This window comes from Heterocephalus glaber, unplaced genomic scaffold, assembly GCF_053883595.1.
Source record: "Heterocephalus glaber isolate CG9 unplaced genomic scaffold, H.glaber_assembly_v1.0 deba00001465, whole genome shotgun sequence".
Classification (NCBI taxonomy): Eukaryota; Metazoa; Chordata; class Mammalia; order Rodentia; family Bathyergidae; genus Heterocephalus; species Heterocephalus glaber.
The window spans coordinates 2,109,549-2,134,617 of record NW_028258312.1 but is presented as its reverse complement, the minus strand read 5'-3'; the positions used below and the strand labels follow the sequence as shown (position 1 = coordinate 2,134,617).

Sequence of the window (25,069 nt, the reverse complement as noted above, 5' to 3'; positions counted from 1 at the left end):
AGGAAATAATCAGCTGATTCAAACTGATTGCATCCACATCAAATGATCTGTGCCCTTAAAAATGTCAGTGCCAAGAAAAGACAAAGGTACAGCTAGGAGAAGTGGTGCAAGCCTGTAAATCCAACACTCTTGGGAGGCTAAGGCAGTTGAGACCCAGTCTGAGTAATTTAGCAACTTAGTGGGACTCTCCACATTTTAAAAGGAGCTGGGGCTGTTGCTCAGTGTTAAGGCCCTGAGTTTAATCCACAGTACCACCTGGATTATAGCAAAGGAACTATACTCAGATGAAAGAAGAGGAAAATTACCATACTGTTGATACCAAAAAATACCCCTAAATTAGCTTTATCTTATAAACTATTGGATATTGAGACAATTAGGGAAAATTGAATATGGACTATATACCAGAGGGTAGTATTAGTGTTAAATTTCCTGATTTGATATTTGGGAAGGATGTTTTAGTTGTATCAGATGTAGCTGAATTAAGGTGAAGTGTTAAGTTGATCAGAAGAATGTGTGCATACTTGGGAATGTGCAACATAGTAAAATATTAATATGGTGTTCTATGTATATGTGTGTGTACATTACTCTCATAGCTTCACTAAGAATAGGTTTGAAGGGGCCGGGGATTTAGCTCAGTGGTTCCGCTGCCTGCCTGCCTGCCTTGCAAATGGAAGGTCCTGAATTGGATCCCCTGTACAAAAAAAAAATTGAAAAGTTTAGTAAATTGAGGAAAAAATTCACGTAACTAGCATAAATCTTTTTTTAAGATCATGCAGAAATCTGCAATGGAACTGACCATATTGCCTACCTGGGAATTATAACTTAAGTGGTACAGTTTGAAAGTATGCCCCTCAAAATGTGTTGGAAACAATCCCCAAAGCAAATCCTGGGAGGTGATGCTAATGTGAAGTGTTAAATTCAGTGTATCATGACTGGATTCATGCCAAAGGCTTGAGGCTGCAAGTCAGCTTATTTTCTTGCCCACTTTTTGCCCTTCTGCTTCGGATACAAGGATCTTGTGAGGTGTCAGCTATTCTTGGACTCTTAAAGCCTCCACAATTGTGAGCCAATAAATTTCAAAAATTTATCCAGTCAAGCATCATCTGGTTAGAGCAGCACAAATGGACCAAGATAGAATTGCTATTTATTTTGGTCACTCCAATTCCCTTTGCTGTCCAGAAAAACCTTGAGCCATTTTTGGATCCATTTCTCCTTGGATTCCTTTTCTCAGAACTTTTGCTGAGTGCAGTGACGAACACCTGTAATTCTAGGTACTTCAAGGCTGAAGTGGGATCACTTAAGCCCAAATTTTGAAAGTAACTTGGGCAATATACGGAGTTCTCCTCTTCCTGTTTGTTTTTTTTTTAAATCCACCTTTAATTAACTTTATTTGCTGGGTCTGGTAGAGGTTGCCTCTCCCCCCCCCCAACACTACGGCAAATGAGGGTATAATTTATATATCAATTTAAAACAGAAGGAACTTGAATCTCTGTAGTGGAGAGAATGATCCAGATAGACAGTGGAAAAGATTTGGCAAGACTTAATGTTTATGTACTAAGCAATGTTCGAGGTTCCAGGAAAATGTACTGAATCAAGTTTTTGGCCTTATAAAGCTGTTTTAGTGGTGGTGGGAGAACAAATGAAGTGGTAATAAATGCTACTGCTTTTCCCTAAAAATAGCATCTAACTGGAAAATAAGCGCTACCATTTTTCAGGATGCTAATGTAAATTCTGTTCCCAAACTAAGACCCAGTTAAGATGGTCAGCCAGATGGGATAAATTTGGTATGTCTGCTGCAACACGATGCATGTATTGAATTGATAGTATTAATAGGTATATTTACATTAATAATTAGTATTTGTAAATACCTGTGCCTTACACTTATGTAAACAGATGAACTCAAGATGGTCAAATAACCCAATTGAGAGTACAGACTTGACACACACATATACACACTTGCCAGTGAACAGATGGGATCATCTGATACGACTTCTGCATGTGTTGTAATGGATGTACTACTTCATGCACTCATGTGGAACTGTTTTCTGAATTCTTATGCTTGCAATTTTGTCACTTGTGTGGACCATTTTTTGGGGGGGTACCGGGATCGAACTCAGGACCTTGTGATTTTGAGGCAGGCGATGGAACCACTGAGGTAAATCCCCAGCCCTGGACCATCCTTCCTGTCGTCATTTTTGTTGCCACCCTTGTTTCCTGTCTTTAATTAATGCTTGATTTAATGGAAACCTTGTGAAGGCTAGCCTGCAAAAGCTTGAGATTTAAATGAATTGATGAGATAAAATCACCAACAGCTGTGTTGCCAATCCACTAGGAGTAGTCTACATGGACAAGTGCTCATTTAAGGAACGCTTGCTCAATTGCTGGACAGGAGATCGGGGCCATCAGTTCTACACAAAATGGAGTTGCAAGAAATTAAGAATGGAATTCAGGGTTTGGAGAGTAGGACAATGTTCCAGATGATATGGCTGTATTTGAATAAATGTAATTTTTCTACATTGATTTTTATATATCAGTGTTGTACATGACAAAATAAGACATGCCCTGAAAATAACTGTGTGTATTTTGGAGCAAAAAGTGTAAGATTCAGTACTTTCAGAGAAATACAACAAAAAGGTAAGAAAAGGAAATGACAGGGACTGTAGGAGGGGCTATTTAACATTTCATAACTCTTAAAAAAGCAGATTAGGGCCTGGGGATTTAGCTCAGTGGTCCGCTGCCTGCCTTTCAAGAGCAGGTTCCCGAGTTCATCCACAGTACAAACAAAATAAAAACAGATTAGCCAGGTGTGGTGCATGCATGTAATCCCAGTAACTCAGGAGACTGAGGCAGGAGTATCACAGTTCTAGACCAGCCTGGGCTAGTGAGTTCAAAGCCAACCTGAACTACATATACATAGTAAGACCCTGCCCCAAAAGTAGCACCTGAAGTTGAACCAAGTGTAAATATTGGGAAGATTGTTCTGCCATGGACAAAAGCCACAAGATAAAAATGGCAAAGGAAGAGGTATTGAGGGGCTAGATATATGAAGCCTTTAAGCCTTGGGGGAGCAAGGGAAGTGTGGTTAAAACATGGAAGTAATTAATGCAAGTGGTAGTTTAAAAGTGGAGATGGTAATTCTCATGTACTTTGCTAAAATTTGACTGTTTTTGTTTGCGTGACCATAAGCAGGACACTGTTATTTTAGAACTGGGAAAGACCAATCAAGAAAAGTAGGCTGGAGTTAAAAGAAAATGTGAAGTTACTTCTGGCATCTCATCAAGCAGTAACAAAATGAGACTTTAAAGCAGTTCACCCTCCCCAAAGTGTATGGGCATCATCTAAGCAGACGAGGCTCCAAACGAAAAACATAAAAATCAGAGTAAAGCTGGAAATTGTATGCATGTTTCATCTGAGGCATAGGGTTTATTTACACTATTGGTGTTCTGGCATCTCTAGCCAGTAGGATTTCTCAGGATCGATAATTGTTAGCTAACTCCTTATAGTAAGTCTATCTCTAAATAATGTCCTATCTTTGGGGAATCCTAAAGTGTTAGTAATTTCACAGTAGGTAAATAAAATAACTTGGTTTGGTGTTCAATCCTACCCATTGCACAGCTTGAGACAGTTAAGAGCTTCCTGTACAAGCAGCTTTTATTCCTTTTTCTAAATCCAAATTTTGCTCAGAGGATGTGTGGCTCCTCGGATACGGAGGATAAACCTTGACTGATATATTATAGTTCTCAATTGGGATACCCTAGGAGTCCTGGAGGATTTTTGTTTTTTTTTTTTGGTACCAGGGATCGAACTCAGGTCCTTCTTGCACTTGCAGGGCAGGCAGCGGAACAACTGAGCTAAATCCCCAGCCCCCTGGAGGATGTTTTTAGCAGCCATACTGATTAAGGCACAGTAGAGGGATTCAGTTGGCAAGGGCCAACCAGAAATGCTCAATATCTTCCAATGCACCACAAGACAATCCTTCATAATTAAGAATTTCTGTACAGTTTTCCCATCAAGTGTTTATGTGGCTGAAAATGAGCCTAAATTGTTTTTCACATAAATCTCAAGACACTTTCATATGGTTATTAATGAACACTGAATTTCTCAAGTGTGAACCACTTCCTTCATATTAGAGCATTAAACTCATTTCTTAGATTGAGCTTAAAAATAGGAATTTCATTTCTAAATACTATTACAAAATGTTAAAGGAGATATTCCAGTCTAAGGCCATCTTCTCAAGTGTCCACGAAACATGAAGGGACATCTACAGAGAGACTTGGAAAATATCTGATCACTTAATGGGATGTAATGATGATGCAGTCACCTTTCCAACTTAAGGCATCAGTTCTACTTAACACTGGGAGAAAGGGATGTAAAAAGAACTAAGATGTGTTATGTACATGTACAAACTCCCCATAGTGAACACAGTCATTATGTACTGCAAACATACTAAGAATTTTTTAAAAACTTTTTTTGGTACTGGGGACTGGACTCAGGGCCTTGCACTTGCGAGGCAGGCAGCACCAGAGCTAAATCCCCAGCGCAATAATAAAAATTTTAAAAGAAAAAATTGGGACAAGCCAAGGAACCAAGGTTCCTCTTATGCCTGAGTCACTGAATCATATATTGGGACTTACTAGATTAAAAGTTCTTTTAACAGAAGCCAATTCTGGTTTTTAAATTTGTTTTTGTTACAGCTGAAAACAGCCTTGGTTTGCATGCTAAATAAAAACCTTGTAACCAGATTTACCTGTGATGGCACATTTACACTAGTCCTAAATTTTGCAATTTGCATTTTTAGTCAGTGTTACAAAATCCCATTTCCTCCTTCCCTTGGGAAATGGAGGAAATATACAGTTTAGTCCTTTTAAACAAGAGATTGAGGTGCTTTTCACGTTTATTTAAAAAAAAAAATACTCAGAATGGACTAAAAAGAATCAAGGTGCCAGTCATAGGCCAGCAGGCAGCTAAAAAAGTATACCTTAAGAACACCAGTGACTTTATCAGTGCCTTGTTTTAAAAGCTATACTTAACAAATACCTTAGTTTTCTATTGACTTAGCTGCCTCTACCCCTTGTACATGGCACAGCTAGCTGGGTTATGGACTCCATGTCCACACAAGATCATTCCTTGTAGCAGTATTTTGGAGCAACAAGAAGGATCTTCATGCCCGTATGGTCTCCTTCCAGGTCCATGGTCCACCTCTTCCACTGAATGTGAGATGGTTTCACCCCTTAAAAATATGGCTACTTCTACACAAACCAATGCTAAGTCTTTATAATGATCAGCAATTAATCATTCTATTCCCCCTTTACATGCAACTGAAAAATGACAGGGTAGGGACAGAACAATGTGAACTCTGTACTGTTAGAATTATCCATTAAAAGAGCATTAGCTAATGGTCACTAAATTTACATATTAAGGAAATTATATATAGAATACTGCAAAAACACAGTAAAAAGACTGGAGTTTGCCCATTTCTGCTCAGGAAGTCCCTCTACTCCCAAGCTTCATAGTACGTTGTCCTTTTGACTCCAAAATATACTGCTACTATTACTGTTTCTCCTCCTTTTGATCTTCCTTTGGTTCTCCAGTGGCAGAACTTCCAGAGCCTTCTCTTTCAGATGCCATCTGTTAAAAAATTTGAGAATCACATTTAATGTTAAGCAATAGTTTGCTCTCTGCTTAACACCAAAACATAGGAGGAATATATATACCTAATCCTGTGCCTTTTTAATTTCATTCCCTAGCCGTACAGCATTGATGTTTCCTGGGATGACTTCTCTTTTGACACTATTCCCATGCCCAAAGTAGAGTCAAAAGAGCAAAAAAGTATTTCTAACTCTTAATAATCTCTCAATCCCATAAATAGTTATGGAGGGAGCCACCAGTGACAATAATTAAGAGCAGTTACAATCAAATACAATCAGAATCAAGTTAGGACCAACACAACCTTTAGCCCTGTACCTTTTTGTATGCCATTTCGAAGAGCTTCAGTGATGCTTGCTGGAGGGAAGATGCTGCCTGCCTGATGTTTTCTCCTGTTTCACTGTCTTTTCGAGCCAAGAGCTCCCTCATTTTGGTAATCTCTTCCTTTAGCTTGTTGCACTTAAAATAAAACAAAAATTCTCACTTTTCCAAGCCTATCTCATTACATGTAGCAGTAATATTCAGAATATTTTAAAGCCTGAATCAGTGAAATGAACTTCACTGATGTTTCTAATTTCCCAAGTTATTCTAAAACTCACCTCATCAGCAGGCAGTTGGTCCTTGAACTCTTCCATCTTTGTTTCTGTGTCATGAATTATTCCTTCAGCCATATTAACTGCTTCAACTCGTTCCTTAGAGAAATTATAAGTTTAATATAAGCAACTCTGCAATCAACCAAAGTTTGCTGAACGTCCATGGTGAGGAAGACAATGAGCTATCTGCTGCACATTTAAATCACTGGTTTGAGGTAGTATCGGGTAGCTTTGAGCTGGATTCTGTAAATGAGAACACTAAACAAGAAAAACGTTCCATGATAGGCACTGTGTTGCACTTGGGAGGCTAGAGCAGAAAGATCACTTGAGCCCAGAACAGCCTGGGTAACATCTGTCTTAAAAGAGAAGAATAAAAGATATTTCACACATAAGCAAAGGGAAAGGAAGGGTAGATTGAGAGAAAATATGAAGATAGTACCATGTCCAAATTCCAATTTCATGTTCCAGCTTTACTAAGATTACAAAACTCAGGCAAAATTACCTTCTTTCGCCGGTCTTCCTCAGCATACTTCTCTGCATTTTTAACCATATTTTCTATATCATCTTTGCTTAAACCACCAGAAGACTGGATTACAACTGTAATAAAAAGCCATCGCATTATTATTTATTTATTGAGACAGTTTCACTATGTAGTTCAGGCTGACCTTAAACTCACTATGTAGCTCAGGCTGGCCTCAAACTTGTGGCTATCCTCCTGCCTCAGCCTCCCAAATGCTGGGATTACATTCGTGTCTGCCACCATGCCCAGCTTCATTAGTTTTTTTAGATAAATGATCAAAACTGGGCTTCCTAAGGAAGTCTATAGAAACTTCAATCCAGACGCTCTTGTCTGTACGGTTTTGTGCCCCCTCCCCCCCTACACTTGTAAAAAGCAAATCTGATAACTGAAAAGGAACAGAGAAACTACCACAAAAATGGTCTCTTTCCCAACAGAAGTCTCACCTTCATCTTATAGTCTAATAAATGAAGACTTACTCTGCTGCTCACGTCCTGTACCCTTATCTTTGGCAGAAACATGTACAATCCCATTTGCATCAATGTCAAATGTAACTTCGATCTGAGGGACTCCACGAGGGGCTGGGGGAATGCCAACCTAAAATACAGATCTTGAGTAAGCTTTCAGAGGGGCCCAATGTTATTACTTCCAGATCTATATGGCTGCCAAGTGAACAAATCACGTGTTTCCTAGGAAGAACAGGTAATATTTTCACTTGGCGTAGAAAAACACAAGTTAAGGGGCCGGGGATTTAGCTCAGTGGTTCCACTGCCTGCCCCGCAAGCGCAAAGACCCAAGTTCGATCCCTGGTACTGAAAAAAAATACATCTAGTATTCTAGAAAAACACAAGTTTGTAAAGTAAGTGAGGGCAGTACTTTCACTGTTGCCTGAAATCAACAGGGATCATACCAGTGAGTTATAGTAACTAACCATGATGACTTAAGACCCCAGAGACAATGAAATCACCCAACTTCAATTCATAACACCAAGCATCAAAAAGCAGTGCTGACCAGAAGTACCAAATATCTCTTACATGAGTAATCACGGGCCAGGCATTTAACTCAGTGGCGCTGTGCCTGCCTCACTAGCACAAGGTCCTGAGTTCAATCCCTGGTATCACAAACAAACGGTATTTCTTGATGAAGTTCTTAAAACATAAAGCATAAGCAAGCTTTTCGGGTAAAACAAAAGCCAAGGATTCATCTGCATAACTTCTTTGGAGTAACACAGTATATATGTATAAGTCAGCAATGTATAAGTGTCAGAATACTGTGTAACTGTACAACGAAGAGCTTGTGGAACAACCTATTAAAATTAATAATACCTACCAAAGTAAACTGCCCAAGAAGCTTGTTGTCTCCAGCCATCTCTCTCTCACCCTGACACACTTTAATCTCCACTTGAGTCTGTCCATCAGCAGCAGTAGAAAACACCTGAAAAGAAAACTTCCTGGTTTGGCAATCTGATTAAACTGTTCTCTTTATAAAGAAGAAAAGCAAATCAGAAAAAAATTCAGATCCCATGAGCCAGGGATTTAGCTCAGGGGCATAATGCCTGCCTGGCAAGCGTGAGGTCATGAGTTGAATCCCAGGTACCAAAAAAAAAAAAAAAAAAAATTAGATCCCAACACTGGAAACGTCCTTATGTACACTGTGCTTGTAACAAAGGCTTATATGTCTTTACAGGGACTAGGAGTAGGATTAGTACAGCAAAACAGCAAATGCACTGTACAGAGATGCAGCAAATGCACAGAAGGGACCAACACAAGGAACCACAATGTTGAAGCACAGTAATCTGGGGAAACAAGGATCAGTGGCAGATGCATTTTGTGCTCAGTCACAGAAGTCACCACACAGTTTTCTTCAGAATGATGTGTTGACAAATACATCACTGCACAAATACAACTCCGGCCAACATTCAAAAAAACATCAAGATTTAGATATATTTCTTTTTTTTTTTGGTACCAGGAATTGAACTTGGGTCCTTGTGCTTGCACAGCAGGCGGCGAAACCACTGAGCTAAGTCCCCAGCCCTAGATTGAGAAATATTTCTTACCAAGACCAAACCATGCCTGAATCTTTCTGCTTAGTATCTCAGTAACGTCCCCCACCGCCATCATTCTCCCAGAAGACAGGGATAGTTTCATGGCTCCAGCCAGGGTTTTCTCCAGCCTCTGAGAAGATTGCAGTGAAACTGGTACCAAATGGTGTGACTTTGTAGAAGCCATGGCTATTAATATCCTCCCTAAAATCATGACTGCAGACATAAGAACTCTTCCAGGAACAACAATAACAAAAGAAGATTCTCAGCCAGGTGTGGTAGCACACGCTTGTAATCCCAGGCTGAGGCAGAAGGATTGCTGTTTGAGGCCAGCTGGCATTGCATCTACATAGTGAGTTCAAGTCTAGCCTGAACTACACAAGACATGATCTCAAAAAATCAAAGACAAGATTCTCACCACCCATAGTCAACTAATCTAGACTGCAAACAAAGTGACTGTTTAATGAAAGGCAGAGCAAAATGTCTACAATCACATCACTCACAGACCCTAATACTTCTGTGATTAGGCAGGGAACGAATGACACTCTTACCTGGCTCTTCTTGGTTGGAATAGTGGTATTCCTGTTTATAAGTTTGGTAAAGACACCTCCCAGAGTCTCAATACCCAGAGATAGAGGAGTGACATCCAGGAGCAGCACATCTGTGACATCACCAGCCAACACACCTCCTTGAATCGCAGCTCCAATGGCCACAGCCTCATCAGGATTGACAGCTTTACTTGGAGCTCGGCCAAAAAGATCCTGTACAGTCTGCTGAACCTGAGCATTAAGGAGAAAGAACCTGTTACCCAACACTTAGGGCAAAACTGCCTTAGGACAGACAACATGTCCTAAGACACCAGTGAGATTTCAAGACAGGTTGGTTCAGATCCAAAAATATTTACTCAAATTTTTATTTTATAGTTGAGTTCTTAATGATCTGAAAATACACACTCTAATCACTGCCCTTTTAAATCTGGAAAGGATTTGCTTAAGTTTTACTACCTGTTTTCCCACACATTAAATTATGTAAAACAATTTACATGGCAAGAAGACTTATACACTTTGTAGCCCAAGTCCTGTTCTAAACATTATCAACAGAAGGCCAATTTAAAGAAGGCAGTAGGAATAACTCAATACTATTGGCTAACATGGGGCATGTCCTTCCATCCTGTTTATTAGTGCTAAAGTGCTAGTTAGCATCCTGGTTAATTTCTTAACATAATTTGTCCTCCTGACCCAGAGTCTTTTATCCCAGATTGATTCTGTGGTCATTTTCCCATGTATTTTTATGAAACAACTAAAAATACCAAGACCACTGACTTGGGCACAAGGTAATTCTATTCAGGCTGCCAAGAACTGCACTTTCAATAAGTCTGTGCTCAGTCATTAGTTTTCCACACATGTGTATTTTCAGAATGATGTGTTGAATAAAATGCATCATTGCACAAATCTTTGTTGAAGATAGGCAAAAAACGAACCGTAGCCACTATGCTATAAAGACATGCCCAAAAGATCCCCTGGGATCTTGTTAGTATAGAGGTTTTACATTATCTTTGACCTCAAGCTTTGTTTTCATTCCTGAAGATTTTACAAGACTGAGTTCAGGATCTTTCCTGTTAATATTGCCAAAGATATTCTGATCCTCCTAAATCCTTTTTCTTATAACCTTTAATTAAAAGAATATAAAAAGCTAAAAACTAAGGGCCAGGGATTTAGCTCAGTGGTTCCAGCACCTGCCTCGCAAGCGCAAGGTCCCGAGTTCAATCCCTGGTACCAAAAAAAAAGAGAAAAAGCTAAAAACGAGAGAGGACACAATTTCACTACCCCTTTAAGCCACTCTGGAAAGACAGGCCAAGTATTTATCCACATACAGTATAAGTCACCTGCCCCAAGAATACACTGTGTGTTGGTTTTCTCTTTTCTCCCCGCCAAGAATTCTCTTAAGTCCTTACCTTAGGCATCCTAGTCATTCCACCAACAAGAATCACTTCTCCTATGTCACTCTTGCTGACTTCGGCATCCTGCATAGCTTTCTGGCATGGAGCAATAGTCCTCTTGATTAGATCAGTGACAATTCCCTCAAACTGAGCTCGAGTCAGCTTCATATTCAAATGTTTGGGTCCAGAAGCATCCATTGTAAGATATGGCAAGTTAATGTCAGTCTGCAAAAGAAATATTTAAATGCATGTCAGTGGGGAGACCAACAGTAGTTATAAGGTCCACAGATAACAACCATTTACCAGTCCAATTATTTACAGGATGACCAGAAATTGCTTTTCATTAATTTTTTATTTTTTTGGTTAAATTCTTTTATTGGTACATTTTTTTCCATTAATTTTTATAAGACAATTATCTTAGGAAATGCAAAAACGATAATTTTATCAATACAAAAATCGACTGGTTGAAATGACACCTGCCTAAGGAGTGCTTGAGATAGTACATAAATAAACATGTTGCCCACATGATGCTTCGGGTAGACTGTTAAGTGGTTAATAAGAATGAAGTAGAAAAAAAACCCCTCATTCAGGAGATAAATGAGCTGTTCTACCTACACTTAATACTAAGAACTGTACTACTATTTTCTTTTACCAAGTTTAAAAAATAATATCACATGGGCCAGGGATTTAGCTCAGAGGTTCTAACGCCTGCCTTGCAAGTGCAAGGACCCAAGTTCAATCCCTGGTACAAAAAAAAAAAAAAAAAATAATATCACATGTACATGAAGAAAAATTTCTAAAATTACTGTCATTCAAAAAAACCTAGTACTAGTCCTAGGCTTTATCTGTTCCATGAAGTTTACAAGTATAAGAAAGCTACAGAAGGGCTGGGAGTTAGCTCAGTGGTTCCACTGCCTGCCTCAAAAGCACAAGGACCTGAGTTCGATATCCGGTATCAAAAAAAAGAAAAAGCTACAGAAGTGCTCTCTGCTTATTAGATGTACAGAGACTAGTACTACCATTACACGGAAAGCAGCTAAGTAGCCTCACTATGCAACATCCAGCATTTAATAAATCTCAAATCTTTTTTTTTTTTTTTTTGGTACCGGGGATCAAACTTGGGTCCTTGTGCTTTTGAGGCAGGCGGCAGAACCACTGAGCTAATCCCCGTCCCTAAATCTCAAATCTTGATAGGACATGGGATCTTATAATGTGTAATTGAGAATATTAGATTAACAATTCCCAAACTGTGCTTCTTATAAAAAACACCTGTCAGGTTTCTTCTGGTGATTATAAACCTAACTATGCCTTTGTATGAGTTGTTACATTGACAGTAACATATATTCATTGTACACCACCCTAAGAAATTAATCTGGTAATCACAATGCTAACAGAGAAGGTACAATTATTATTCTCATTTTGTAGATAAGAAAATACAAATGTTGAACGATTCTTAAGATCACACAGATTATTAAGTGATGAAATAAGGAACTCTAGCAGTTTACCTCCAGAACTGTTTCTCAGTGTTGAGAAATGAAACCAGGGCCTCGTGTGCTACCAGTGAGCTACACTTCCAGCCCTGAGAAACAACAATCCTATTTTGTATCACTTCTGGTTTGACATTTATTAATGTCCATCTTCCCAAACTACACTACACTCTGCAAGATCATATGTTTCAGGGCCAGGGATGAAGCTCAGTGGTGCCACACCTGTCTGGTAAGCACAAGGTCCCGAGTTCAATCCCAAGTACCAAGAAAAAAAGAAAAAAATAAAGATTATATGCTTCTATGAATTTACACATGCATAAAGATTATCAATACATAATAACTAAATCCTAGGGCCAGGGGTTTGGCTCAGTGGTTTCATTGCCTGCTGCGCAAGTGGAATGATCTGAGTTCAATCCCCGGCACCAAAAACAAACAGAAAAAACCTAAATCCTAAACCAAATAAAATAAACACCAATTTAAATGACCATCAGTAAGAAATAGCCATATTTAAATTAACCTCTTCTAACACTTTGACCCCTCAAAGTGTGCCAAGTTGGTGGGAAGAATTATAAACCATCTTCTGGCAATAAATAAACCATTTCAGCCCTAACTCACACCATGTCGCAACATTCTACCATTCTACGTGATGGCAGAGATAAAAGAGCAACAAGGATAATGTGGGCAACTTTGTCACTCCTCATAGCCATTTAAGAATATTCAAATTTGAAAGCCAGGCATAGTAGCTCAGGCCTTAGCAGCAACCACTTTACCAATACCATGACAGCTACCATAAATAACTCTTCCCTGCACTTAAACGAACATCTAGTAACAGCTCTTCTTCCCACTGTAATCCAAGAACCCAGAAATAGATCACTGGACTTCTGGGTCTGCAACCTAGATACAGCATGGTTTGTAAAATTCTATACTTTGTGGTTAAAGTAGAGTGAAGCTTCACTTCTAAGAAATGAAGTCAAACACTTAACGTCTTAAAACATGCTGAGCAAATCTGATGTGCAGGTGTATACACTTCAGACTTGAGCCAGGTTCTATCACTGTTTCTCACTGCTAGGAACTGAAACCAGGGCCTGAGGTATGCTACCAGTGAGCTACATCTCCAGCAGAGAAGGATCAACTCTTAACCCCTATTTTGTTTTTTTTTGGTACTGGGGATCGAACTCGGGTCCTTGTGCTTGCGAAGCAGGTGGCAAAACCACTGAGCTAAATCTCCGGCCCTCTTAACTCCTATTTTGTATCGCTTCTGGTTTGACATTAATTAATGTCCATCTTCCCAAACCTCATGTTCTCTTGTTCTAGACTGGTGATTCAAATTATTAAATGAAGAAACATTTAAGTGAAGATAGTTTTCTAAGCTAGTACTGTGATTCCAATTCCGTGCATTGCTAGACTTGTTTGGTACTGAGGAATGAACTCAGGGCCTCCTTGTGCATGCTAAGCAAACACTACTTCTGAGCTCTGTCCCTGGCCTACTAGGAATCAATGCCTTGGGCTGGGGTTATATTGCCCAGTATAAGTCCCAAGTTGATCTCCAGCACCAAAGATAAATGAATGAATGAATAAGTGAATGTCTTTTTGTTTTTTTGAGTGTTAGAAATCGATCCAGGGCCTTTCACATGCTAGGCAAACACTACTACTGATTATACATCCAGCTCTGTCATTCAGATCTTCCCATCTGAGTCTAGTATAAGCACCTCTGATTTTGGTGTTTAAAAAACAAACTGATAACTACATCAATCCTTTACTCTCATGGCAAAGGTTCTTACTAAAGCAGAAAATTAAAGGGACTACACTACCATTAGACCAGTTAGAATAGGCCATTCAAATAAACTCAGGCTAAAAATAAAATATCAAGGCTTCTGTAGTTTTCTATGTCTCACCTGCACAGATGAAGAGAGTTCACACTTAGCCTTCTCAGCAGCTTCCCGCACCCTTTGAAGTGCCATGTTGTCTTTGGTCAAATCAACTCCTGTCTACAAAGTGAAGACACACAATAGTAGCAATCAGTGAAGTAATGAATAATATTTAAATTGCAGTAACAAGGCAGAATACAAAACAGCTATACTTTTATAACCAAGTATAAGCTACATTTTATGCCTCTTAAAAATCTATAGGGATGCCGGACATGGTGGCATACGCCTATAATTCCAGCACTCAGGAGGCTCTCTTTTGAGTTCAAAGCCAACCTGGACTACATAGTTCAAGGCAATCCTGTACTACAAATCCAGACCTCGTCTCAACAAACCAAAAACAAACAACCCAAATCAAATAAAAAAATACACAATAACAAACAAACATCTATAGGGAAAAAATAACCTATTCTGAAAAGGTATATATCTCCATGGAGTCAGACAACTGACAGCTCTTTCCAGCTCTAAAGATTCTAGTTAAAAAAGGGTTCGCAAAATTGCTTTTCCAGTATTATACACTGAGTACCATACATTTCAAGTCATTTGTTCCCAATCTGAAGTTACAATAACCCAAACAGTTCACCTATCAACCTACAATGCAATTTATTTTCACTTCAGTTAAGAGCAAAAATTTCTTTTGGTACTGGGAAACGACCTTGTGCTTGCTAGGCAGGTGTGGCACCACTGAGCTACATCCCCATGCCTTAAGAGCAAAATTTTTAAATAAACAAGAGTGATCGGAACAAAAATTATCAACATCCCAAAGCCTACACATTAACCACAATGCTTACTAACCTCTCTCTTGAACTCCTTCACAATGTGTCGTAACAAGGCCTGGTCAAAGTCTTCACCACCTAAGAAAGTGTCCCCATTTGTAGATTTCACTTCAAATACTCCTTTCTGAATTTCCAGGATAGAAATATCAAAAGTTCCACCACCTAAATCATATACAGCAATGCTAAAGGCAGAAAAAAAAGGGGCTTAGGGAAAAAACTCATCACAAGGGAATGAATTTAGCTATTTTTCTAAGGTATAATTATGAAATCTTGCAACTGCCTAAGTAACATGTCTGTCAATAAATAGCCCTGATAACACACAAATCTATATAGAGCGGAAATGAATTCAGTTCTTAAAATACAACATTCAACTGAATTTTGAAGGAATAACTTGCCTACATGTATACCAACAGAACCAAGGCATCAAAGTAAACAGTGGAATGATCTTGAATGTAAAGCCTTTCTTTTGGGGAGTACTGGAGATTGAATCCAGGACCTTCACACTGAGCTACATCCCCAGCTCTTTTTTACTTTAAGACAGGATATGTCACTAAATTGCCCACAATGGGCTCAAATTTGTAATTCTGCCTCACCCTTCCATCACCAGACTGGATTGCAGACATGCATGACTGAAAAACAGTCCTTAAGAAGGTAAAGGACATATTTTTATGTAAGTAGAAAGCTCAATCCCTATGATATGAAGATGATGCTTTAGAATAAATCTCAGAGTTATATGACCTTATTTTCACACATTCATTTAGAATTTTTTACACAAACTTACATTTTGTCTTCGGATTTATCTAGACCGTATGCCAGAGCAGCAGCTGTTGGTTCATTAATCACCCGAAGCACATTCAGTCCAGATATCTGGCCAGCATCCTTAGTGGCCTAGAGGAAAGACAAAAGCATGTTTTCACCTTTGTGTCCCAGGTACCATTTCTTTTTATAAAAAAGCTAATTGAGGGCTGGGTGTTTAGCTCAGTGGTTCCGGAGCCTGCCTCGAAAGTGTAAGGACCAGAGTTCGACCCCCGGTACCAAAACAAAACAAAAAGCTAATTGACCTCACCTGTCTCTGCGAGTCATTGAAGTAAGCAGGGACTGTGATCACAGCATTTTTTGCAGTGTGCCCCAAGTAATTTTCTGGAAAGGAATCAAGAATGAAATTCAGTTATGGTATTGTACCAGATAAAATAGGCGACAATTATTAATGTAGCCTAACAACCTGTGTATCTTGTTTTGGAGTCATAGACAATAACCATTAGTTTCTTAGCAAGTAAAATGCAGAGATTGCTGTAGGAAAACATTCCAACTAAAGATACTGATTCAAAATTCAGTATCTCAGGGCTGGGGATTTAGCTCAGCGGTTCCGCCGCCTGCCTCGCAAGCGCAAGGACCCAAGTTCGATCCCCGGTACCAAAAAAAAAAAAAAAAAAGGAGACAAAATTCAGTATCTCATCTTTTTTTTGTACCGGGGATCAAACTCGGGACCTTGTGCTTGCGAAGCAGGCAGTGGAACCACTGAGCTAAATCCCCGGCCTCATCTCCTAACATTTTAGTAAAGGTTTACAAGCTACAATGACCTTTAGACTTAAAACTCCCACTAGTTTCTTTAAATGGAAGGTCTAAATTTTACTTAATACAGACAAAACTTAATATGCAGCCTCTGCCTTTCAATACCGAATACTGCCCCATACTACAAAAAATAAAACAAGCCAAGCACCATTAGAAAAATCTGATGTTACACAATCTGCAGGTTAAACATGCAAACTAATGAACTTCCCATTCCTAGAGTTTCTGTAAAGATGATACACCTTCAGCTACAGAACAGCAGAGTATGGTGTTAATAATGAGAGGAAATTGCCCAGTTATCTGAAATTGGCCAGACAGGAACTAATTCACTCACCTGCAGTCTCTTTCATTTTCATCAACACAAATGCTCCAATCTGACTTGGAGAATAGAGTTTTCCATGAGCCTCAACCCAGGCATCACCATTGGAGGCACGGACAATTTTAAAGGGTACATTTTTACTGAAGGACAAAAGTTACGAGAAAACTGGTCAGTGCAAAATACTGTGACAAACATCATACATCACGAATGGCTACTCTCCATCCCACAGACACATGGCCAACAAAGGAAATCATTTAATGAAAATCTTTCAAGTCACCAACATGTAAAAACCTCATCCCAATGAAATCTAAATATTATTTTCCACCAACTAAAACATTTTTGCAGCTACTTTGCAGGCAGTCTTTCAGGTCCATTTGAGAATGAAACAGTTATCATATAACCCAGCATTTCTTTCTACAGGAGAGAAATGAAAACACTTTCATACAAAAATCTGTAGGGCCAGGGATTTAGCTCAGTGGTTCTGCCGCCTTCATCGCAAGCTTAAGGACCCGAGTTCAAGCCTCGGTACCAAAAAAAAACCAAACCTGTATATATAGGGCTGGGGATTTAGCTTAGTGGTGCCAGTGCCTGCTTGGCAAGCACAAGGTGCTGAGTTTGATCCCCGGTGCCAGAAAAACAACAAAAGAAACCCGTATATAAATGCATATAGCAACATTATTCATAACAGCCAAAATGTGCAAACAACTTAATGTCCGTCAACTTATAAATGGACAAATAAAATGTATTTATCTGTACAGAGTACTATTGGGCCAGAAGAATGAAGCACTGACACACATTACAAGATAGATAAACCTTGAACTATTAGGTTAACTGGAGAAGCCAGTCACGTAAGTCCTCATGATTCATGTATATAAAATTCGTATTCCGTTCAGAACAAAGCAGTTCATAAAAGTAAAAGTTAAAAAAAGAAAATAAAACTAAACAGGAAAAGTCTATGCTTGTGCGTGTTTTTTGTGGTGCTGGGGATTGAACACAGGGCCTCGCAGGTGCTAGTTACTGAGTTACATCACCAGCCCTGCTTCTAGTGTTTTAAAAGCTGAATAAAGGAAAACCAAGTATTCTTTTCTGTGTATCTGATCAACACATGATAGAAGTATGCCATTATCTGCCTTTTGCACTCAAAACTTAAGTGAGCCCTCCCCACTTTTTGGTTTTTTTGAGACAGGGTCTCACTATGTAGTTGAGGCTGACCTTGAACTCACTAGGTAACCAAGGCTAGCCTCACTCACAGCGATAATCCTGCCTCAACCTCTTCAGTGCTGGGAGTACAGGCATCAGCCACTTTGCTCGGCTTTTTTTTCTACTTTAAATAAGAAGGAGTTGGGCCAGGGATTTAACTCAGTGGTTCCGGCACCTGCCTCGAAAGCGTGAGGACCCAAGTTCGATCCCCTGTACCATAAATAAATAAATAGGAATTACTCTTCTGGCAGGGGCATGGGTTTCCCCGCAGGGTTAATACATAAAGTGACTAAAGCAAGGTGTCCAAAGATCTGGTTAAAAGTGTTAAAAGACTTCGATTTGGCTCTTACAAATAACTGTTTCTGCTATTACTCACATGTCTTTCTGTACTTCAGGGTCATCATAGCGCCGGCCAATGAGTCGCTTTGTGGCATAGAAAGTATTGTTTGGGTTGGTGACAGCTTGTCGCTTTGCTGGCATGCCAACAAGTCGCTCCCCATCTGCTGTAAAGGCAACAACAGAAGGGGTGGTTCTGGCACCTTCAGCATTCTCCAGCACCTAAAATTCCCCAAGTAAGACAAAGACTCTAATCAGTGGCATCTTTTCAGCAACTGTTTAAGACAGCACCCAAAGAAGAAAACAAATGCTTAAGAACAGTTATTACTTGGCATACTTGATTACCATGAATGCTGACTTAGTTAATACCTACCACTGAAGACAGATACTTAATATATCTTGGTATTTTTAGTCTTTATTGCTACATCCCAGCCCTAGCTCTTCATGTTGAACACTTCACAACTAATAACAAAAAATTGGGACAACTATTGGTCAGGTTTTTTCTGCTCAGTGTTGGAAAAAGTATCTCCTTCCATGTGGAGAATTAAAACTTAAAATCTGTGGTGGCTACAAATTTCAGGTTTATAGAAAAAAATGTCAAAAAGCATAAATTAGGGCTAAAGGAGGGATTATACTTTTAGTACCAAATACATGAAAAAACACTTCTAGACAGCTTATTTTAGGGGGAGGCTTGGGAGAAAAGGAAGACATGAATGTTCATGAATGTAAGAGGTGAGATTCTAGAACCCCAGGTACTCTAAATCTTGATAAAAACCCAGAGGGAATGAAGGTTTCATGTACAGAGTAAGAAGGTTTCAGAATAAGGCCTTTACATAGAAAAGAGCCTTTAGTGTGGAGTTCTGCTTGCTTCTGACCTGAACCTCCCACCTGATTCAAATGACTTATAAAATTGCAGGACTTTGATGACAGTGCAAACCATTCTAATTCCTTCAAAAGGTAAACGAGTCTCACCTCTATCCCAGGAGAACAAACTTAATTCCTACCGTGGGACGTCAAACCCATTTAATTATAGTAGTACCTTCGTTCACAAACTTAATTCTTCCCAAGAGTCTGGGTTGAAAACCAAATTGGACAAGAAACAAATCAAACTTCTCCATGAGGTCAACACTGAACCTAATCACTGAATTTGATTCGTTTCTTGTCTGATTCAGTTTGAGACCAGAATTGTGGAAGGAATTAAATTCGTGAAGCCAGCTATCACTGTATCAGCACCACAGTTTCACTTGTGGGTCCTAAGAAACCAAAAGCAGTGCCAGGCATGGTGGTGCATGCCTATACAGTACTGTAACCCCAGCACTCTAGGTGGCGGAGGCAGGAGGAAAGCATTTTCTTTTTCTTTGCATGGTACTGGGGATTGAACTCAAGGTCTTCACATTGAGATATATCCCCAGGCCTTTCTTGAGACAGGGTCTTCTTAAATCACTATGTTGCCCAGGCTGGGCTCAAACTCATTCCTGCTCACACTCCCAGTATGCTGAGATTACAGATGTGCACATCACACTCAGCTCAAGGGAAGCTTTTAAAATTAGAATCTCTTTAACTAAGTTCAAGTGGATGTAATTCTGGCTTGGGTACTAAGTATGGCTAGGTGGCCCAAAGCTTCCAATCACACTTACCTTTGCTTGTTTACCCTCCATTACTGCCACACAGGAGTTGGTAGTGCCCAAATCAATACCAACAACTGCACCCTTGATTGCTTCTGATCTGTAAAATAATACCATGGTTAAATACTTTAATATTGGTCTCCAAAATGACAGAAATACATAAAAAACTTGATACGGGACATGTCTGTGACATATAATCTACAAATCAAAAGGATAATTATAAAAGACTAGTTAACCACATATGTACAGGCCACTACTCTGCGGTTCAATAGGTACTCTCTCAAAGAAAATGAAGTTATACTTACGCATAATCTCTGCTTGAAACAAATCTAAATGCCTCATGACTAAGGCCATTCCAGCCATCCTAAAAAAAAAAAAAAATTGCATTAGCCATCGACTACAGGGGCTTGTCCCAATTCTAAGGAAAACATGAAAATGTAGCTTCATTTTGCTGAGTAGCTATGCTGCCCAGTGCTCAGTGTACAACAGAACTATATACTAAACAACAAATTTTTCAAATAAACCAAAATTAAATAACTACTGTGTATATACAATTTTCTTAAATCACAAGGAGATTTTTCAACCCTGACATTACTAATCTTGAGCCAATTTTTGGAGTCTTGCCACATTGCCCAGGCTATCACCAAGTTTGTGATCCTCCTGCTTCAGCTTTTCAAATAGCTGGGACTACGAGCTTTGAGGCAAATTTTTACTGTGGAGAGCTGTTCTGTGCATTGTAGATTACTTAGAAGCAACCCTTGCCTCTGTACAACTAGAATCCAGTAGACATCCCTCTTCAAGTTGTGATATCTGAAATCTCCAAGACGTTCTTTGGGGGCAAAAGTGCCCCCAGGTGAGAAACTTACAGTACTTCTCAATAATGGTGTACTCCTTAATCTGAATATGTATTGAAGTACTCAATTTGTTATTCATTTTCTATGACCTTATCATTATTAATTTCGGTAATCACTTAAAAAAAAAGTTTAAGTTGGGCTGGGGATTAAGCTCAGTGGCGCAGCGCCTGCTCGGAAAGCGCGAGGCCCTGGGTTCGATTCCCGGTACCAAAAAAGAAGTGAAAAAAAATCCCCTAAAAAAAAAAAAAAAAAAAAATTTAAGTAATGACTTTCCACAAGGACAAAAGACCTTTCTTATAAAACGCAGACTACTTTGAAGATCCACATGTGAGTGGTCAGTTCACATTCCCATTCTCCAAAGATTTATTTTAGATAAACGCTACCACTCCATGACCTTTACTCTTTTCCGAAAACACAACAGTCATAGACCTAGGACTTTGAGATATTCCTAACCACGAAAATCTGAGTTGGAATTAATTTTCGGACTACTTCATTGGGTGCTTTTCTTCCTTTATCTCATCACAGCAAGAGCATGCTTGCTCAATCTACCGTGATGAAAAGAGAAACTACCTTCAGAGCTCAGGTGAAAAAAACCCTAAAATAGAGACTCCTAATTCACTGCATTGCTCTTCCCGAGGCCCAATCGACCTAACCCGCCACAAAACGGACCATCAAAGCCGCTACCTCTTAATTCGTTACTACTCTAGACCGCAAGGGCTGTGACTCAGCAAGTCTGAAGGCACAACCCCGAACGAGGTTTTCAGCTGGCAGCGCTAACTGCGAAGGGTACATTATCTTCCTCACCTTCCGGTATTTTTCAAGGAAATCTGACTCCGAAGGCCAGGGCCTGCTTACCTAGGCCTGAAGCGGCAAGCCCTTTCAGGAAGCCCCGGCAGTTCCTTACCTGGTGGCGGGCGACCGTGCCCCAGGAGGCGGCGGCCCCTACGAGACGGGCTGCTGCAGCTCGGCTGGCGCTTATCATGGCGGCTACACGGAGGGAATACGAAGAAGATAACAGCCGTTTAGGTGGCCGTAAACTGCGCTACGCGCTGGAAGCAACGCTTCTGGAAACCTCCAGCCACGTGGGGGCGGGTGCTAGTCACTGCAGCCCAGAGGCCCGCTCTTCCGCCGAGGCGCCGCCCGCGCTGCCTGAGCACAGATTACCGGACTGCAGCTCCCAGAAACATGGCGTGCCGATAATTTACTCCTTAGAATGATTATTGAAAAAACTTTGGCCTCTTGTTCCATCCGTGGCTGCTGCGGGATTGGTGAGAAGCGAAGGGAGGAAAAATGAAGGAAATTCAGGCAGTACATACGACAGGCCCGGTCCTTCGCAGCGGAAAGACTCAAGGTCACACGGGATAAATTGCGAATCGATTACAGGCTTCTTGCGTCAGTTGCGCAGGAGGAGGAGCCTGTTGCGCTTGCGCAGATGGCATCTGGCTAAAATCCTGTGGCGCGCGTGCGCAGGGAGTGGCGGAAAACAGCGTTGGAGACTACACCTCATTGGGTATCCGTAAGCGCACGAGAGTTTGGTTGGAGCGTAGCCCGGACGATCCGGCGCGCGTCCTTACAGTGCGTGTGGACGTTTTCTCTGCTTCCGGTCCGCGTGGAGGGCGCCATTTTGGGGCTTTGTTAATTGCAGATCTCCGAACTTCTATTGCTCTGTCCTAGTGTTTGATCACAATTTGAATATACTTGGATATGGAGACCTTAAACAATTTCATGCAGTATTTTTACCACTGGAGTTTCGAGTTTCAAAATTTTTTTTTTTGGTACCGGGGATCGAACTCGGGTCCTTGCTAGGCAGGCAGCGGAACTACTGAGCTAACTCCCCGGCTCTGGGTTTCAAATTTTTAAAGCAGCGTTTTCTTTGGTTTTTGGTGCCCAGGATCGAACTCGGGACCTTGCGCTTGTGAGGCAGGCCCCGGAACCACTGAGCTAAATCCCCGGCCCAAGCAGCGTTTTCTTTTTTTCTTTGGTACCGGGGATTGAACTCTGGTCTTTGCGCTTGCGCAGCAGGCGGCGAAACCACTGAGCTAAATCCCCGGCCCAAGTAGCGTTTTCTTTACATCCAGCTTTGAGTAGCTTTCGGGCTAACATTGGTCATAGATTATAGAGATTCTAGGAGTTTAAAAAACAAACAAACAAACCCGCCCACATCTTCCGTAAGTATCAGCTGTTATTGTCTTCACTAGTCTACTTAGGACTCTTTTTTTCCCCCCAGTTTCCTCAGAGGCCATCAAAATTATAGGCTCATCACCCATTTGTAGAGATTTATATACTAAAACAGTACGCAAGAGACCATAGCAATGACAAACACTATGAAACGTTGAAACAAAATACAAACGTTACAGCTTTACTTTGTATATGACCAGTAGAGCAGGTAAAAATAATTGAAGTAACTATTCTCCTAACTTTCCTTTTCTCTCAAGAGTTTTGTGCCAGAGATCCCTGTAGTCAGGTTCCAGTTCCCACCTGCCCAGTGTGTGAGGCAGGCCTGAGAAAAAATACACTTAAGAGACAACTAGGAGAGAAAGAGTGTCAGGACTACCAATACCAGTGCAACAGACAAAGGCGCTGGCCAGCCCCAGGCACTGACACTGGCAATCAACTGGGGTAAAGGCTACGTGTGGTTTCTAAGGAAATTAATGTAAAGGCTCAAACGACAAGACAAAGCATTCTCGAATTAGGAATAGAATAGACAAAATATATGGTTGTAATTAGAATGTCCTCCTAGTCTGAAGGTTTTAGTTGTGGGAAGAGAATTTGGGTGAGAGTTACTCTGACCTCCGCATGTGGACTTCAGCTAGACTCCTCAAAACAAGCCAATTGTGGGGTTAACTCTTTACAACCTGCTTTGGGCATAATCAGTATTATGGTCCTCTGCAGTTGTGCTTGTTATTTTTCCTTGCTTCATATACTAAAAAGCTATGGAGTATTTTATCAAAAGGATCTTAGAATCAAATGGTGTTATCTAAACACTGTTTAGGTTTAGGGTATCTGAGGCTCACGCCTGTATTCCCAGCACTTCGAAGGCTGAGGCAGGAAGATCCCAAATTCAAAGCCAACCCAGACGACCTAGAGAGACCTGGTAACAACCAACAATGACGAGGACGAAGTGATTGACTTTCTTCTTTGCAAATGCTCTCTATGGCCACAAGGGGGATATGGTAGCTAGTTAGAATGAAGGTTTTTATTTGCCAATGTGAAAGGCTTCTGGACTGCCTTGCAAATTAACATGGCTTACAGCCTAAAGGCTGGAAGAAATGAATCTGATTCTAAGAAAACATAGGGTTCAAATGAATGAGAATGGACAGATCCACAGCTAAGTGTTCTAATTGTTCACTATGAAGCACAGTGTTTCATTTCTCTGTCAGCATCTCAGTGTCACACTGGGAAATGGAAGGAGCTGGTGCATAATTTGCATGAGGGTAAATTTTATCAAACTGAACAGGTGACTGTCCAATGCCTATGCATGCTATATTTTTAATGATATTCTGGGGCCGGGAGTGTAGCTCAGTGGTAGAGTGTGTGTTTAGCATGCACAAGGTCTTGGGTTCAATCCCCAACAATGCCTCCCAAAGGTATTGTTCTAACTGATACGATTATTTTAGCATTTTTGATGACAGGTAACTGTTTCAACTTTCAAGTATTTAATGACCAACCATTAAAAGGGATTTTCATTAGAATAATAATCATTAGTACAGTAGTTGTTAAGTGCCTCACAGGTCCTAAATGTTTTATGTACATTATATAATGGCCCACAACATGGTCTCAAGTAAATACTGAATTTTTAGATATGAAGACTGAGGCTTAGAATGGTTTATATCTGTTACCTGGAGTTACTTAGCAATTGAATAAGGCCAGAATTTGAAGTCAGCGTGTTTAACTTCAAAACTTACACTACTGACCACTAGATTCTAATGCCTCATAACCAAATGGGATCATCTTTTACCTCTGTGTTCATAAATGTAAATGATGAGTTTTTAAACACTGGGCTAATCCATTAGTAACAGTTATTTTAGGCAGTGGAATAAAAAAAAGTTAGAAATATTTTTTAAATTTTAAATGTAGTTTAGGTTTCAGGAAAACCCTAAAGAAAGTGTAGGGTTGGGGCTGTTAGCTCAGTGGTAGAGTGCCTGCCTAGTAAACAGAAGGCCATGGGTTCAATTCCCAGAACTGCAAAATTACAACAACAACAAAGGTTGGGAGAAAATTTAGTCTGTAACACAACTCCTA

General features: G+C 40.1%; 2 protein-coding genes and 3 non-coding genes across 5 annotated transcripts in view; 2 read left to right on the top strand and 3 right to left on the bottom strand.

Moving 5' to 3' along the window:
• The window catches only part of Ctnna1 (catenin alpha 1), a 383,070-nt gene that overhangs the window by 5,645 nt on the left and 352,356 nt on the right, over positions 1-25,069 (top strand). The gene's annotated exons all lie outside the window — the stretch shown is intronic.
• Hspa9 (heat shock protein family A (Hsp70) member 9) lies at positions 4,877-22,203 on the bottom strand. Its single transcript, XM_087180660.1, has 17 exons — positions 21,732-22,203; positions 20,279-20,337; positions 19,986-20,073; positions 18,389-18,570; positions 16,828-16,952; positions 15,991-16,064; positions 15,706-15,812; positions 14,944-15,106; positions 14,119-14,211; positions 10,752-10,961; positions 9,349-9,576; positions 8,086-8,190; positions 7,236-7,353; positions 6,742-6,836; positions 6,246-6,338; positions 5,965-6,105; positions 4,877-5,628 (listed from the first exon to the last, which is right to left on the bottom strand). Exons 1-17 carry the CDS (start codon positions 21,807-21,809, stop codon positions 5,551-5,553), a joined length of 2,037 nt encoding a protein of 678 aa, XP_087036786.1. The 5' UTR covers positions 21,810-22,203; the 3' UTR covers positions 4,877-5,550.
• On the bottom strand, positions 8,585-8,653 carry LOC147826544 (small nucleolar RNA SNORD63). Its single transcript, XR_015439028.1, has one exon. It is a non-coding gene; the product is annotated as a small nucleolar RNA SNORD63 (small nucleolar RNA).
• On the bottom strand, positions 10,174-10,245 carry LOC147826543 (small nucleolar RNA SNORD63). The gene has a single exon (XR_015439027.1). It is a non-coding gene; the product is annotated as a small nucleolar RNA SNORD63 (small nucleolar RNA).
• On the top strand, positions 24,336-24,407 carry Trnaa-agc (transfer RNA alanine (anticodon AGC)). The gene has a single exon. It is a non-coding gene; the product is annotated as a tRNA-Ala (tRNA).